Genomic DNA, 16,907 nt, shown 5'->3' on the forward strand with positions numbered 1-16,907 from the left:
CACCGCCACTATACAAGCACAGACACAGGAATGCTGCTTCTGTTATTGTCTTTAAGTGCCAAACTCAGGCCAAGGCCTAGCCAGGGTTTCAAAAACAAACTAACAACCGTGCAAGGTTTTCACTCACTCACTCGCTCACACACACAGACACACACACACACACGCACACACACACACGCACACGCACACACACACACACACACACACACACACACACACCACTTCCGTCCATTCTCTCTCACAGAGAAAGGAAGTGGAGTCGAACTGGCCGAGCCCCAGCTGTCCAGACAGAGGTAGCCTGGCAAACCCAGTCTCCTGCCTGCCTACTTCCTCCTCTGAATGGCTGTAAAAGACTCACAGAGCATTTGCTGTCCTTCAGTGCTCACTGTTTTGTAAGATGTAGAGAGCCACTTCAAGTGTAAAGAAGTACTTAAATGTACTTTCTGCGATGCACAAGAGTGATAGTCTCAACCCTAATTTTTACGTGATCACATTTTGTCCCCCGCCTCTGTTTTGTTTTTAGGGCAAACCCAATAGAAGTTTTGCTCTCTGGGACTCAGAAGTTACATTGTGGGCCCCTCTTTGCTTAGTGAACACCTGCCTACATTTTCCATCAGTATTTATCCCCACAGTGGGCTGCCCACTGTGGGTCATGTGGCTCTGGCCATAGTGCCCCCACATGAGACCATAAGAAGCATGTTGCTGGGTCTTAGCACCATTGTTTCCTTCACTAACAATGCTGGGATTGTGATATAGTAAGAAAAAATGTGTGATCGCTGAGAAACCCACTTGTTACATACTTCTTCAATATCCAAAATATGATCTTTGTACAACAGGAAAAAAATAGTACTGATACATTAGCAGTGAACATAAATAGTCCAGCTCTCTATCATTACTGTCATCACAATGTTTCTCCTAATCCTTGCATATTTACAGGGACATCTCTGAGATCCATGTGTGTGCTGTCCTTTTTAAACAGCTGCCAAACAAAGAAAGACTATAAAGGACAAGATAAACAACATGTTATAAAAAGCACAACAAGCAGGCTGCAGCATCTAAATAGTAGACTTCTATTCAGCTGCCACACACTGTTAAAAATTCAAACTCTAGAAAAACACACCATCTGATGAGATTTTGAAAGGAAAGAGAGAAAATAAGGGTCTGCTTGGTTCTGAGCTGCACGCAGATCATTAAAGTCCAAGTTCAAAAATGAACTTGATCAAAGATCACCATCACATGACAACCTGCGCATAAAATGAGGCTGAGCTTTCACAGAGGATAGCATATTGATTCTAAGTGTTTATAGTTAGCAGTTTTTTTGCTTTTCAGTATACACACAAGCCATACATCCTTCTCACATTCATTTAAGAAAGTCTCAGGAACAGCAACTTTACCACAATCTCATTTGAAATGTGTGATTGGCCAAGGGTCCAACCTCTTACCTTGGGCCATTTGGGGTTGATGAGTCGTGCTTTAATTGCATCATCCAACGCGGTGCTGTACTCGCCCAGTCTCAGATATGCTGCAGAGCGGTTACTGTACAAAATGCAGTTTTGGGGATCGGCAGTCAGGGCTTCACTGTAAAGGCGAACAGCCAGTTCAAATTCCCCCTGCTGGCAGGCCTGATTACTGCGACGCACCCGCTCGAGAAATTCAGCTTTGCTAAGGGCTGGGGGTCCAGTGCCAGACAGTCGATCGGCTCTTTTTACCATCTGGGCTGAAAGGATCACAGGTGCAGGAGAAGAGGTCAATGACGAAGAAGGGTCGGTGGTCCTGCTAGTGGAGCGAGAACCAAAAAGAGAGAACTGAGGAGAGAAGAAGCAAAAGGGAGGAGAAAAAGGGAGAAAGGGGAAGAGCAGGGTTAAATGTTTTGCAACTAGAGAAGAAATCTTTATTTTACTCACTGTTTGATATAAAATGTTTGGCAAATGAAATAATAAACCGTTATCACCATCAACAAATGAATTCATTACTTCATTCAATCATATTTATATAGGGCCAACTTATTATTTGAAGGTAGAGACCCTGCATAGAAAAAAACTGATCATGTGCCAATAACCATGAAACAGCAGGTCTTCCTGTCTTAATGGGCAGAAACTCTTTTAGTAGCATTTGTAGGACCAATAGCAATGATGATTATCATGAAAGCATATTGTCAATCAAATAAATGAGTTATAAAATCGATTCACCTAGCATGCAGAGTTGTGAAAGGAGAAGTATACAAACTGTCAAAACAGTTTTCCATATCAGGATGTAAGCATGTTTTTAATGCATGTTCAGCATTTTAACAAGACACCCTGTGGGGATTGATTACCTTATGGAGCCAGCCTCAAGTGGCCATTAGAGGAACTGAGATTTGTGACATTTGGTTTTGGGTTCAAATTTCATTTCCAAAGGTAGCTGCTTTGGGTTTCCCCATCTCCCACTGATGAATATCATTGCTCTTCAGACATCACCTCTACAAAACAACTGTGATGCTGTTCATTTTAATAGTCTAAATGCTTCATTTAATTATTGCTTAACTGGTGAACTTGTACTAATTTTTCATATCATTATATTGCTGCGGTATTAGAGTGGTTTGCACACATTCCTGGTTTAATCCCTGGAGGAGCCTGACCCTGAACTGCATAGGTGGAATTAAATTGATGGACGTTACCATGGTAAACATAGATGTTAATATTAGGAAGTTTAGAATTTTCATTGCATAGCCCTTTTAGTGGAAAAGGGTGGAGTGCCAACTCGGTGTCAGGGACAAGACCCTGCACCAAGTGGAGGAGTTTAAGTCTCTCGGGGTCTTGTTCAAGAGTGATGGGAGAAGGGGGCGGGAGATCGCCAGACGGATTGGTGCAGCGGCTGCAGTGATGCGGATGCTGTACCGGTCTGTTGTGGTGAAGAGAGAGCTGCGTGTAAAAGCAAAGCTCTCAATTTACCGGTCGATCTACGCCCCTACCCTCACCTATGGTCACGAGCTGTGGGTAGTGACCGAAAGAACGAGACGGCGGAAATGGGCTTCCTCCGAAGGGTGACTGGCCTCTCCCTTAGAGATGGGGTGAGAAGTTCGACCATTCGGGAGGATGACTACAGCATGTGACCAAAAGCACCAGAAAAAACTATTTCATATAGTATTTTTGGATGCTAGTATTTGTGTGTTTTATAAAGGCATCGGGTGATTTGTTTAGAATTTGGGTGCACTATTATTGGGTGTAGCAGCTATTTCAAATCTCACTGAACTGAGGTGCATAGGAGCAAAGGGTGACATGTACAAAAGTTGAGCCCAGCTATCACATATTTTTAGCTGTTTCAATAAAAAAGCTGTTCACAGTGTTGTTTCAAAAGAAAATGTTCTTTCAGTGCTATTACAAAAGTTATTTAAAAAAAAAAAACCTTCCTGCATGCAGATTTCTATCCAACACAACACCAAACTGAAGCTGTTTCATTTGCATGATATGATCCAGTAGTTATTAGCAAATGGGATACCAAACTAGTGCCAGCACTTTTTCTTTCTGCACACTGGTACCAGCTTGAATTCCTCCGAGAGTTACAGAGACAGAAAGGAGGAAAGTCAGAGACTTAGTAAGATACAGGCTCTGTTCTTCTTGTTAGTTTCCGTCTCTGAAACTTTGTGTAAAATGTGCACACTGAAGTTCCCTTTCTGTAGCTTTAACATTGAAATGCTGCCTCCCTCTCTGATCTGGTGTTTCCAAATTTGTCCTTTCACCAGTGCTTACACGAAGGCTTTCATTATCTCTCTCTATTTCCCTTCACACACACACACACACACGCACACACACATGCACACGCACACACACACACACTGAATTGTTTGGATACGCATTTAAAATATGCAGACTGGAAGGATTCCTAAAACTTGCAAATGCATCACCCAACAGTGGATTGAGAGGAGTAAAGGAAATGAAGGTTTTTGGAAGTGTACTGATTATTCACCTCATGTATGCATATATCTATCACATGAGTGACATAAGAACTAACACTGATTTATTTCTTGAAGAATACTGTCTCATTAATTAATATCTGCTGATAAAGTAAAACATGAAATAAATATATGTATTTATAAGTAAGCTGACTCAGTAAACAAATGGAATTAGATGAATTATAAAAACTTTTTACAGATCAAATATTCATGATAAACTTTAAAAAATAACACAAAACAATTGAGGAGAGCATTGCATTCACAAATATATTGACTTGAACTTATATTTATGTGTATTCATGTCAATTATCCTTTTTTATTTTAGTATCCTTTGCTTTTAACTCCAAACCACGTTAGCCACTTCAGTCAGCTGTGTTTCTTGTTCCTGCTGCTTATAAAAAATAAGGTAAAAGAGCTTTTGTGTTTAAAGACTATCAGACTGGAACAATTTACCTGTTGAGAACAAACCAGTTTTATTACTTGCAGGGCTTCTCTTCCTACTTTGAGAAGCAGTCGTCCTGTTTACGTTTTTATTAAAATATTTTTGATTCTTTGCCATCTACCTGCATAGGTTTTTTTTTTTTCATTTACTTACTTTTACATTAAAAGCATAGTAGTGATTTGTAATGGCTTTAAAAAGACTTTTAATGATTTCATTGAACTGTTCTTTTCCAGAGGGAAATGATTGTAAGGCATACATCTTTAATGACTTTAATGACATGAATTTGAACTCAGAGACGATTTAAATTTGTTGGTCTCATGGCACAGACCCACCTTGTTTGTGTAGTCTACGAGTTTTCAATAGGGTTGAGCTTCGGGCTTTGGGAGGGCGATTCTGGAAACTTAATGGTTGCCTACTTTATTCAGTTCAATTCAATTCAGTTTTATTTATATAGCATCAAATCACAACAACATTTGCCTCAAGCTGCTTTATATTGTAAGGTAAAGATCCTACAATAATACAAAGAAAACAGAGAAAACCCTAATAGTCATATGACCCCCTATGAGCAAGCAATTTGGCAACAGTGGGAAGGAAAAACTTCCTTTTAACAGGAAGAAACCTCTGGAGGACTCAGGGTCAACGAGGGGTGGCCATCTGCTGCGATCAGTTGGGGGTGAGCGGATGAAACAGGAGAGCAGTTTTGATGCCTGTTGTGATTATTATCATGTTAGAAAAACTTGTGTCCAAGTTTCAATCATCTAACTGCTGATTTAAGGTGAAACTCGGTCCTTTTTTATTATTTCATCCACTTTGTGCAATGTATCAGTACCATTGGCAACAAAACAGCCCCAGAACATGATGAATTTAGATTCACTACCACCATGATGTTTGAAAGCTGGTACAGTGCAAGTACAGTACAAGTTTGAAAGCCTAACCTTTACTCTGTGGCTTGTCCACACGAGCAGCTACAAATTTCAATCAAGTTTGAGAGTGTCAAGTTTTGTTCAGGGGCTTCTCCATCACTATCAATCTGCCACTCCCATCATTCATGACCCTGAGATACTCAAACTCCAGTTTGGTCAGCAACTCATCTGTGAACCAGAGTGGGGACTTCACCCTTTTCCTGCTGAGAACCATAGCCTTGGACTTGGACGTGCTAATTGTCATTCTCGCCACTTCATCCTCACAAGAGCATCACCTGATGATGCCAAAGTGGATGCTTTATGCCACTTGGCTCTGCCTAAAAGTTCTGTCTGAAATATTCTGAAGAGAATCGGTCACAAAATAAATTCAAATGTGTGCATCCAATTCTTGTTTTTTAAAGTAATTAAAGAGGTATGCTGTGCAACCATTCCACTATATAAAATGCAGTGTTTAAAGAAATCACTAAAAGCTCCAAGTTCCCATGAGATTCATGCCCATGATTACAAACCTCTGACCACAGCTACATATATATTGGGACCTGTTTGAAAACAAGATGCTGCTGCTGTGTGCCCATGTGCTGTAAAGATTAAAGTCTGATTAAAGTCTCAGTGTAAGCCACAGTTTAGAAGAGCACTGCTATACACAAGTTTCCACATAACAACAATGTGTGAAAATGCTAATTTTCATTGTTTTTCTCTTTTATTACATTATTTTCATTAATGTGCCAGGTTGTTATGAGGTTCTAGTTCTGATATGACGAATGTTACATAAAACACAGGTAAATAAAGAATATCACATACAGTATTGTCTGTACTGAACTAAAACTGTTCCTGAACTTGAATGCAACTAGTAGAGTGCAAGAAGAAAAACTACTCTAAGTGGACTTCTGCATTCATACACATTCCACTGATAGCTGTGTTATACACATTGTTGTGTTACACTGTTCTTAAACAGAGCTCTGGCTTAACTGAAACTTCTCTGTAATGTTGTGCACCTGTGGGTAAAATACTTTGTTTCCAAATGGAGAGGATATGTTTGTGTATGAGTGAAAACTGGAAAATAGAAACCTGGAGTCTAATGTATCAAATGGTTAAGTGCTTATTTGGCTAATCACTCAATACAAAAACAATCCTGCCAGTTCATCTAAAGGATCAGTTATGATCACCTTGTTTTTATGACTGTTTTAAAATCTATCTGTGATATTTTAGTCACCAGAGCTTACTTACATTTCCCTGAATGCAGATTGTTTTTTCTAGCCCAATTTCTCCTCTATCTTTCTATAGCTATTTACATATAAACTACCGTATAAATGAAAATCTGCTCGAGTTGGCTGGAGGTTTGACCATGTAGGTTCACCTCAGTCTTGCATTACAGACTTGTGTGTCTACATGTTTAAAAGCAGAGGTTTGTTGGTCTGGAGTATTCAGGTGTGTTAACACAATGACACAATTTTTGCAGGAATAGATGTCCCAACAAATTCACACCAATGTGAGACCATGCAAAGAAACTGCAACAAAACAAAACAAAATGTTAAAGTTCTTGACAGTAAAATTATAAAAAGAAAGAACAAGCATGGCTAATGCTGCTGAATGCTGTGTTCTACAATAATAATAATAATAATAATAATAATAATATTACTATTATTATTATGGGCCATACTTTTTTTCCACATGACTTGCATTAGCATTTCTGGTTTGTAGAGGAGCAGAGTTGAGTCATCTGTTTGTTTCATGTTCCTGTAGCAGCTTATTAATAATGTTGCTGCTTACACACAGACACACCCACACACATACACACACACACACACACAGCTGTCCCAGTGTGTAGACGGTAGCACCAACTCACTCAGGAGACAGGTTATCAGAAGTGTCACTGCTGATATGTACTTTCTGCATTTGGCTGTAGAGCAAAAACTACAACACACACACACACACACACACACATTACAGAAGAAAGTGTCAGGTTGCATTCCAGAAGTTTACAAAGAATTTATTTTTGAGGAACAACACTGCCAAACGACAGGAACACAACATGAATATCCTGTGGCAGTCCTTCCACGATTACACACAAACACACACTTCCCCTTTGTTCTGTCTTACTCCCAGCCCCATTTTCAGCCCAGGTCACAGGGAGTACATTCCTGGTAAAAAATATAGAGACAGAAAGAGACTGATGGGACGAGTACCTGAAAGAGAGGAAACTGTTTGCCTAAAACTGGCCGTTAGATCTTTAATGTGTCATATCGTCGATGGGGCGTCAATGAAACAAGCTGTAGCTGTATGCAGCTGTATGTATAAATGTGTGACATAATGCTAAGGGCAACAAAGATGGAATAGTTCGGATTATGTTTGAAAGGTACTGGAAATCTGACTAATCTGAATATTAGCAGTTAGTTGCAACTGTGATACTATAATGTACCTGCATGCGTGGTTTCAGTTTCTCCGGTGTAATGTAAAAAAATTTTTATTTGTCAGTCAGTTGTAATATCAAAAATATATTTTAGCTTTTGGACTGTTCAGAAAGATTATTTAAAGGATATGAAATGTGTCACTATTTTCTGACACTTTATAGAATAAAACAAATAATCAGTTATTTAAGATTTTCACATAAACATGCTTTTGATAAATACACATTTTATTGTGAATGTTTTTTGACAAATATGTATACAGTATAAGAAAGGAGAAGAAAAAAAAGAAAAATGGTCTTGACCAGTCACACCTGGTGATTATTATCAAATCATCTAATAGTTTAGACTCTTTACATGGTGGGGCAAAGGAGGGGCAAGAGGTCTAGACAGAGTGGCACATGCCTCTTTAGTAGTGAAAATCTCCTATGTAACTGAAGTCAACAAAATATCCACAAAAACACTTTAAAACTCTTTATGGCATCATTATTGCTTCTATCTCTTTTCTTCTCCTTTAGATGGGTAGGCTTAGAGAATTAGTTTTTACAAGTATTTTAAAGACATAAAAGTTGGGGGGAGCAAGAATCTACTCACTTTTTAAAGATGGCATTGCTTATTTCAGCAAGACAGTTCCACGCAGCAGAAAACTGTCTGTCGCATTATGAAACCAATGCAAGGACACAGGAGTCCTTAACCTGTATAGCCAAAGAAATCATACTACAAGAATAGGAAAACCTTAGACAAAGTTTCTTGAGTTTAACATTTAATATGTTATTCTTGTAATTTCTTCAGTTAAAGCTACATTTTCTTTTTGCAAATTATTGTTCTTTAAATGTATCTCTTGCATATCATCCCAAGTTTTTGTGTCACTTCTACAGAAGTGACAATTTTTACATTTTAAAGCTGAGAATAATTCCACTTACCAAAACCATTAAAATTTAAAATAACTCATCTACAAAGCTCTCAGATATTTATTTTAGTCTGTATAACAAAGTATGTCCTGCCAATTTCACAGTGTAGCTCTGAAAAAAAAAATCCCTGTCACTTTGTAAATGAAACTTCTGAAACTCGTGTCTGTGCCTTGACACTTTCATTTTTGTTTTTTGTACTGACTTTACTGTAACTTTAATTTGCTTTCTACATTCTGATATATTTCACGCTGTAAAAACAACTTACAGTAAAATTACAGTTGGCAACTTAATGAGCTCCTTTGTTTATGTCTTTTGTATTCCATGGTGTTCCTATAATGTCGTTTCCCTCTTCCTTGTATGCATTTAAGGAATACATGCAGTAAAGATGCACTTCTATTCTATTCTATTCTGTTTTTAGTTGTATTAGTAAATAAAAATCTGTTTCACAACATCCACAGGTATAAATGAGCCTGTCAGAGCTCAGATGGATCTGTCTATGAACTCCATGTTTCAAAATAAGCCCTGCACGATGGCAGCTCATCGTGAGATGTCTGTGTGTAAGCGACTTTTTTTTCTCTTCCCAGCCTCTTACCGATGGCGCTGAGCAGCCGCGGTTTGTGTCCTCTGTGAAACCACAAGATAAAGCGGCTGTTTCCACTAGCCTTACCTTCTCTTTCCTCGTTCTTGGCTTTTCCATCTCTGCTAAATCCGGCGACCGGAGCTCTAAACTTTCATCCCGCAGCAGCAGCAGAGAGACAGAGAAAAACAGTCATCCAAAGCCAGGGTACAAGTCCACTGTAGGTTATCCAGCGGTATATGTTACCAATAAACTTGAGAGTGAGAGGCTTGTGTGCTATGCAGCGGTGCTCCAAAGTTTCTCTGAGTGAAAGTTAATCCAGACTGCGTGCGCCATGTTCCCACAGGCGAACTTCTCCCCATAGCGGAATTTTTGTCCGGTGAGAGGCGGGGATCCGGTCGGCTCACCAGCTCACAGCAAGGTTTCAATTACTCTTCATGACATCAGAGAGGAGTTGAGTTACCTGACAGATATTCATTTCAGCAGACTTTTACACTGTGTTGGTGTAGTATGTTAACAGGAAGCCATACTTTGTGTAGGAATGAGGACTTGTTTAAAAATATATTATTTTATAGCATTTGGAGTCTATTGTAGAATATAGCCACCTACTCCGAGTGCTAGTGCCCTATACGGTTAAAAATAACGTTTGTTTAAAAAGACTTTAGACTGGAAGAAACATTATTAACATTATTGTGATTGGTGCAAAATTCTATGGACATGTAGACAAAGGGAACAGAGGTATTTAGTGGGTAAGGTGTTAGAGAAATGCAGATGGATAGATAATAGTACATTCTGCGAAAAGGATGAAAATGTCTGTACTAAACATGCACTTTAAGAAGAGGGAAGAACACAGGGTGACATATAAGAGATGAGGAAGGTGCACACAGAGGGTCCACATCTTATGCAAAATATGCAATCTGAAAGATATAGGAGACTGCAAGGTGGTGTCAGAGAAGAATGTCGCTAAACAGCATCAGATGGTTGTCTGTAGGTTGCATGGTTGCCTTTGTACATTAAGAAGAGGAAGAAAGTGAAGGCAGAGGCAAGGAGTAAGTGAAAGAAGTTGAAGAAAGAAGAATGTTGCACAGAGTTCAGGAAGAAGTTGAGGCATGCTCTGGGTGGAAGGAAAGAGTTACCCGATGTTACCTGTATATTAAAGATGGCCCACTAACAAAACAAATTAGCCTCTTTGACTGTGGTAATACAAACTTAAATATCAAGAAGGTAGGTAAGGCTCTTTGTTGATACTGATTTTTGAATATTTTATGGAATTATACATAAACTACTAACTTTTAACTACTAATACTGTACACTTCACTGTGGTGTGAAAACTACTTTAGATCAAAGCATTTATTGACCAGACATTAATAAAAAACTGAGCACTGTCTCCTAAAGGAACCACGTGACGATCCCACATTCTGAATCATCCAGAAGAAGCCCCATTTGCATATACAGTGGTCCCTCGTTTATCGCGGGAGTTACATTCTAAAAATAATCCGCGATAGGTGAAATCCACAAAGTAGCCAGCTTTATTTTTTACAATTATTACAGATGTTTTAGGGCTGTAAAGCCCCTCACTACACATTTTATACACTTTTCTCAGACAGGCATTAACATTTTCACACTTTTCTCTCTTTTTTAAACACTCTCAAAGTTCCAACCTTCGTAGAAAAAAAAGTCCAGTATTATACAATGAAACCAAAGATCAAACCCTGTATTCAGGTCAGGTCAGGACGCAGAACACAATGCACTGAAAAAAAAAAAGCATGCAAAATTGCACAAAAAAAAATCCAGTGAGGTTGCAAAGGTGTCCCGCGTTATCATCATCACCTTTATTTATAAAGCACTTTAAAACAACCACAGCTGACACAAAGTGCTGTACACTGGAACTATATAATAAAATCACATAAGATATAAATAAAAGCCAAATAAAATAAAAAGTAAAATACTTAATTAAATAACTAATTTAGTTACAAGAGAAACTAAGTCTCACTGAGGTTAAAAGCCAAAGAATAAAAGTGGACAGTGAAGGGGCCTCTCTAACATGCAAGGGCAAATTATTCCATAATTCAGGACCCACAATAGAAAAGGCCCCTCTGAGCTTCCTCCTGGATCTCGGTACCTCCAGGAGCAGCTGGTCAGCTGACCTGAGAGACTGACAGGGTGTGTGGGGATGAAGATGCTCACAGAGGTAAGGCGGGGCAAGATTGTGAAAGTATTTAAAAAGAAACATGAGAATTTTAAAATGAACTCTAAAAGACACAGGCAGCCAGTACAGAGAGGCAGAGAGTGCAGGCCAAATGTCTTACTTACTCATTTGTGGCAAAAAACTGAGGCCGTCATTTTTACAAATGCATTTTGTTTCTTATTTGTATAGTTAAATATTACGCTCATGCTTGTGATGTGGACATATGCAGTTTATGTGAAGAGATGCCTAACTTAAAGAGTAGAAGCAGGATAATAGCCAGTCTGATTCTGTTTCTATGGCAGTAATGATGCCTACAGACAAACACCTCTAAAGCTCAACATGTGACATTTAAGATCTGGAACTCTCAAGATGTTAAATAGGTTTCATTTTATGTTTTACACTGCGCAAATAAATCTTGAAAGTTTGGCTAAACTTAAAATTAGCTAGCAGGTCTATGCAAAACAGGGAGAAACTATTTGTTTGCTTGAAGTAACTCTGACATAACTCTAACATTTACATTTTTCTTATAGATTAAGCAAACTTGTTAGTGAACACTACTCTGGGTATTGCTAGTAACTGCTTTCAGTCTTTAGCCTAAGCTGCATTCATCACTGCAGTCCTTAGCCTCACATTTACCATACAGTTTTGAGAATGATATTGATTGTCTCGTTTAACTGTTAACAAAAGTAATAACAATAATAATAATATATAATAATAATCTCAATTATTTTGAGAACATTAAGCAAAATCTACATTGCAATCCTTCACAGCGTAGCAAAAATATAGCATTCAAGTCATAAAATTAACAGGTACAAAGAAGACAATGATAACAATATATCTTAACATTTAACAATATATCTTAACAAACTACTGTTTTTAAATCTAATTAGTTATTTTTTTTCTTTTTACATCTTACAACATAAAGTACATTTCAACATTTATTTCATATGTACAGCTATTTAAGTAATTTTTTCTCTTTCATGGCTTTACTTACAACATAATTTGCAGCATTCTGCAACTCATACAGTACAGTGCAAATACTTACAAATAGGCTACACATGTGCTGAAACATGAACATAAAACGCATCTAAAGTATAGGGTACAGAACTGCAACCATGATTTTATTCCGTGAATACTGAGGTCAACAGTAACCTTTCTTCCAGGACAGCCAAAGCTCCTCCTTTTTAATGAGATGTGTTTTCATGGCAGATATCTCCATCTGTCATCTCAGGAAAAGCACATGTGTTACTATTCATTTTAACAATGGCTCAGCTGAATTGAGTTACTGCAGTGAGTCATTATAGTTTGCCAGCATGGATTATTACAGCTGGCTCTTGAACTTGCACACCTCAATAAAATGCTCTTCTTATTAAATGTTAGTTAGTAAAAAACTATGGTGTCCTGCTAAGACCTACCAACATTTCTGTTACACTTTAGGAATAAGTTTATCTTGTCCTCAACAAGGCCATTTTGTTCCTTAGGTACAACCTCCACAACATCCCATATAGTAGACACCATAAATACACAGTACAATATTTCATAGTAATCCAAAGTTTTCAGTATTGGATAATAAATAAAGAATTGTAACAAAAAATATATATATATACACACATATATATATATATATATATATTTCCTTCTCTGTAGGTTTTGCCTAAATAGTATAAAGTCAGTGGAAATAAATCTTCTAAGTTTGTATTGCTGATCTAAAAATTAATGAAATCAAATTAACATGATCTGTGCAGGCCTTAGAACATCAAACGAGAGTTGAAGTTGTCCTGTTGGTCATTATTGACAGAAAGACTTGAGCGTAAAGACAAATAAAGCTTTCCATAAGAGAGACTGACTGTGAAGAAGATTCATCAGGAAATGAACAGGAAAATTTTTTGCTAATCCATATGAAAATAGATTTCATAGTGTCTTACGTATATAATATTGAACATTAGGATGAGGTTTTTTCCCTTTAGACATTTTTTCTCTTCTTCTTCATTTGTCTGCGTCGGGTCAATCTCAGACACAGTTTGTGGAGCCTCACTTCTCTGTCTTTTCTCTTAGCTCTCCTTGGGTTTGGCCTCCTGAGGTTCAGTTGTACTGCCTGTAGATGGTGTTGCTCCTCCACTGCTACGCTGGTCCACTGATCCTGCTGAGGAAGCTCGGCTTTTACCACGACTAGAGTACAGCTGTTGAATGAAGCAGAAGAACAAATGTTTTGTGATGCTACTTAGTATTTAGTTTTAGTGTTAGAGTTGACATACCTTAACTTTACTTAAAAATGTATATTTCATGCAGTTTTTCTAATCATCCACTACATGGGATTATTTACATACAGAACAAGTATAAAGCTTAAGAGAATGCACGGCTGAACATGTATTTTAAATCACTGTATGCAATGGAAATGTGTGTAGCATCATCTCATGATCCGATGATCAGTATTTCCATTTTTTTAGGCACCAAACTAAAATATGTAGCTGTATATAAAAGATTTAGAATTATAGCTCCATGTCCACAGACTGATGCATGGCCATTTTGACCATTAATGCTATGTCATAATATATCAGTCATAGTGACTGTGTACTTGATCTGACTTCTTCTGTTATACACAGTGATATAACTGTATTATATTCTTTAAAGCTAGGCCAGTTAAATACATCTACTGTATATGTTTGTATACTTACTTGCTGTCTGCCGTGCATTCCTCAAGCAGGAAGCAGGACTGAGACACATGTCCCAGAAGATGAGCTTGCACTTTGGTCAGTTGTCTCTGTTTAGCCAAAGTCTGGAATATTCTAGAAGTACAAAAAGCCCAGTCAAATGAAATGTCCGAGCACATGACAAAGGCAGAGAGCATATGAAAAGGCCACTAGAACAAAAAGAGAACTGGAGAGAGTATCTGTGTTAATGGATGTTCCCTATTTTGTGTTACACTATGTATGCCTTGTTGGGAATACACAGAACAAAGCCGAGTGTGCTGTTATCTCAGTGTTTGCACATGCCCTGTAATTACTAAGTAAATGTGTGAATTTTAGATATGGTGTGACACATGCTGAAAAATTACCCCCGATCAGATTATTCTAGAAAAAAAAGCAAGTAAAAATTCTCCGTATGACTTCCCTGTACTGGTAATAATACAGAGAATTTACACAGTGTGTTGCCTTACCTAACAGTACAGTTGCAGTGGTAAAGTGTCTTTGGCTCCTGGTTGTAGAAGCCATATTTCTCATGCTGGGATGGGATCTTGTCCCTACACTCATCGATATCCTTATAGATACCACATGACATTGCTGTAGAGAAGCATCGGCAGAAGTGGTCAGTTACTCCGTTGTAGGAAAATCAGTGAATATACTGAGATGTGGTTAGTATCAAATACCTGTGATATCAGGGCCTACTTCAGTCACAGTATGATTTTTGGTTGGTACAATGTTCTCCAGATTTTCTCTTCTGTCAGGAACAGATCCCAAAGGTGTCTCTGTTGCATTACTGCCTGTGTATGTTGTAGCGTTAGTAAGAGGAATGATGGAGGCAAAGGATGTAGGGACTGTGAATGCAGCAGCAGTATTGGAGGAAAGCTGTAAATCTGAAGTGCTATTCTCTAGGAGTTCTGCAGGTGTGGTAGAATTGATCACGGAGCTGTTCATGGTTTCATCTGTTGGCTTAGATTTGTACAATATGGGTGAATGAACCTCAGCATACAGAGCCATTTTAGTCTCCTTACACCTGCAAGTGAACCCAAAGGACGAACAAATTACAGAAATATTTAGTTTTCTTATTGTTCCCAAGTGTTGACTTGGAAGATGGATGCTTTCTCTCAGATCAAAATTAAGTTACAAATACCAGCCTGAAACCAGTCTGCACCAAAAGAGATCAAAACGATAAACTGTATAGAAAAGATGGACTTAATTCAATTCAATTCAATTTTATTTATATAGCGCCAAATCACAACAACAGTCACCTCAAGGCACTTTATATTGTAAGGTAGACCCTACAATAATACATACAGAGAAAAACCAAACAATCAAATAACCCCCTATGAGCAAGCACTTTGTCAACAGCGGGAAGGAAAAACTCCCTTTTAACAGGAAGAATATCCTCCGGCAGAACCAGGCTCAGGGAGGGGCGGGGTAATCTGCTGCAAACGGTTGGGGGGAGAGAAGGAAGACAGGATAGAAGACACTTAGCTACAGTGACTTCGCCTATTACTTAGTGAGGTATTCACTAAGTCTGGAAACTAGTGATTGAAGCCATGAACTCATCAACTAATCGTTTAAAGAGGTCATAGAGGATGAGAGACTTCACTACAAGCAGACTTCTATCTATCTATCTATCTATCTATCTATCTATCTATCTATCTATCTATCTATCTATCTATCTATCTATCTATCTATCTATCTATCTATCTATCTGTTGCTGAAAACAAGGAGTAATGGCAAGCTTATCTAGTTTTAGTAATAATCAATACTTCATGCTTTATGTATTGATTAGCTGTATATGTAAACTATAATATTCACTAGATAATTAGTTTGGATTTAGCTACACACTCAAAAACTCTCAATTTGGCTATAGCTAAACCTAGAATTAAGTTGCCTGACTAAATTGTTTGAACTAATCCATTTTTGTCATATGAAAAATTATCTTAACACTTGGTCTTGCATGGAAAAAAAAAGAAAATGTAGCTTGGTGTTTTGACATTACAGGTGAGGTAAATAAGTATGGAGTTAATTTAAGTTAGCTGGTTAGTTGGCTGATAGAGTCAGGCTAGCTTTTTTTTCTTTCTGACTCAGTAAAACTGGGTCAAAAAGATGACACCTTATCAAAGATATTACCTTTAGTCCAGGTATATGCTTTTCAGACTTGTTTTCTAGATGTAAAAAGAGGCGAAAGTCTCCACTGTTTCCTGTAATTAGCTTGAGATCCAATTAGCTTTATCTCGACCAAAGTAGTGAACTACCAAAGCAATTTGTAAACCTGCTAGCAATCTAAGGGACAGATGCCTCAAACCCAGAACAAATAAAACTATAATGGCTGGATACCATGAGAGGTCAGGGAGAAATAACAATACTGGATGAATCATAGACCTTCACAATTACACAAAGTCATTTTATTTCCATCACAGCTTTACTTACATTCCAAACCAGTTTCTCTGTGTACACTGAAGCCGGTGGGAGAATGTAAAGCAGTGCATCTTCAGCAGGTTAAAGAAGGTATATCCCACTACATCAGCTATGCCGTCATCCGCCTCCACCAAACAACTTCGAAACCTTTAACATATTTGATGCCATAATTTTAAGAAAGAATCAACATCAAAGCACATGCAACAAACCAGCTGAAAAATAATCAGGAAAGGATAGGATAATTACTTGTTATCACAGTCACAATGAGACATGGTGAAGATGTTGCTGTTGAAAATGCCAAACTCTGAGTGAAAGGACAGGATGGTGTGTCTGCACTGATCGTGCTCCCGGCAGCAACGGTCGGTCTCTGAAAACACTCCTGCAACAGGTCAAAACATATATAGAAGGTGTGGATTAAAAGA

At 38.1% G+C, this 16,907-nt stretch overlaps 2 protein-coding genes across 3 annotated transcripts in view; both read right to left on the reverse strand.

Moving 5' to 3' along the window:
• The window catches only part of ttc28 (tetratricopeptide repeat domain 28), a 148,917-nt gene extending 139,362 nt beyond the window's left edge, over window positions 1-9,555 (reverse strand). For both annotated transcript variants that reach the window (XM_005720030.1, XM_005720029.1), the window contains exons 1-2: window positions 9,280-9,555; window positions 1,443-1,805 (exon numbers count right to left, since the gene is read on the reverse strand). In XM_005720030.1, coding sequence (XP_005720087.1) covers window positions 1,443-1,805; window positions 9,280-9,309 — 393 coding nt within the window. In that variant the 5' untranslated portion in view covers window positions 9,310-9,555. The remainder of the gene's footprint in view (window positions 1-1,442; window positions 1,806-9,279) is intronic.
• A 3,464-nt stretch (window positions 9,556-13,019) lies between these two features.
• Window positions 13,020-16,907, reverse strand: part of pla2g3 (phospholipase A2 group III) — a 6,022-nt gene continuing 2,134 nt past the window's right edge. The window contains exons 2-7 of the mRNA XM_005720507.2: window positions 16,732-16,864; window positions 16,498-16,632; window positions 14,745-15,091; window positions 14,535-14,658; window positions 14,053-14,163; window positions 13,020-13,557 (exon numbers count right to left, since the gene is read on the reverse strand). Coding sequence (XP_005720564.1) covers window positions 13,341-13,557; window positions 14,053-14,163; window positions 14,535-14,658; window positions 14,745-15,091; window positions 16,498-16,632; window positions 16,732-16,864 — 1,067 coding nt within the window. The 3' untranslated portion in view covers window positions 13,020-13,340. The remainder of the gene's footprint in view (window positions 13,558-14,052; window positions 14,164-14,534; window positions 14,659-14,744; window positions 15,092-16,497; window positions 16,633-16,731; window positions 16,865-16,907) is intronic.

The sequence above is a fragment of the Pundamilia nyererei genome, unplaced genomic scaffold, assembly GCF_000239375.1.
Source record: "Pundamilia nyererei isolate P.nyererei 1_Seehausen unplaced genomic scaffold, PunNye1.0 scaffold00002, whole genome shotgun sequence".
Taxonomy (NCBI): Eukaryota; Metazoa; Chordata; class Actinopteri; order Cichliformes; family Cichlidae; genus Pundamilia; species Pundamilia nyererei.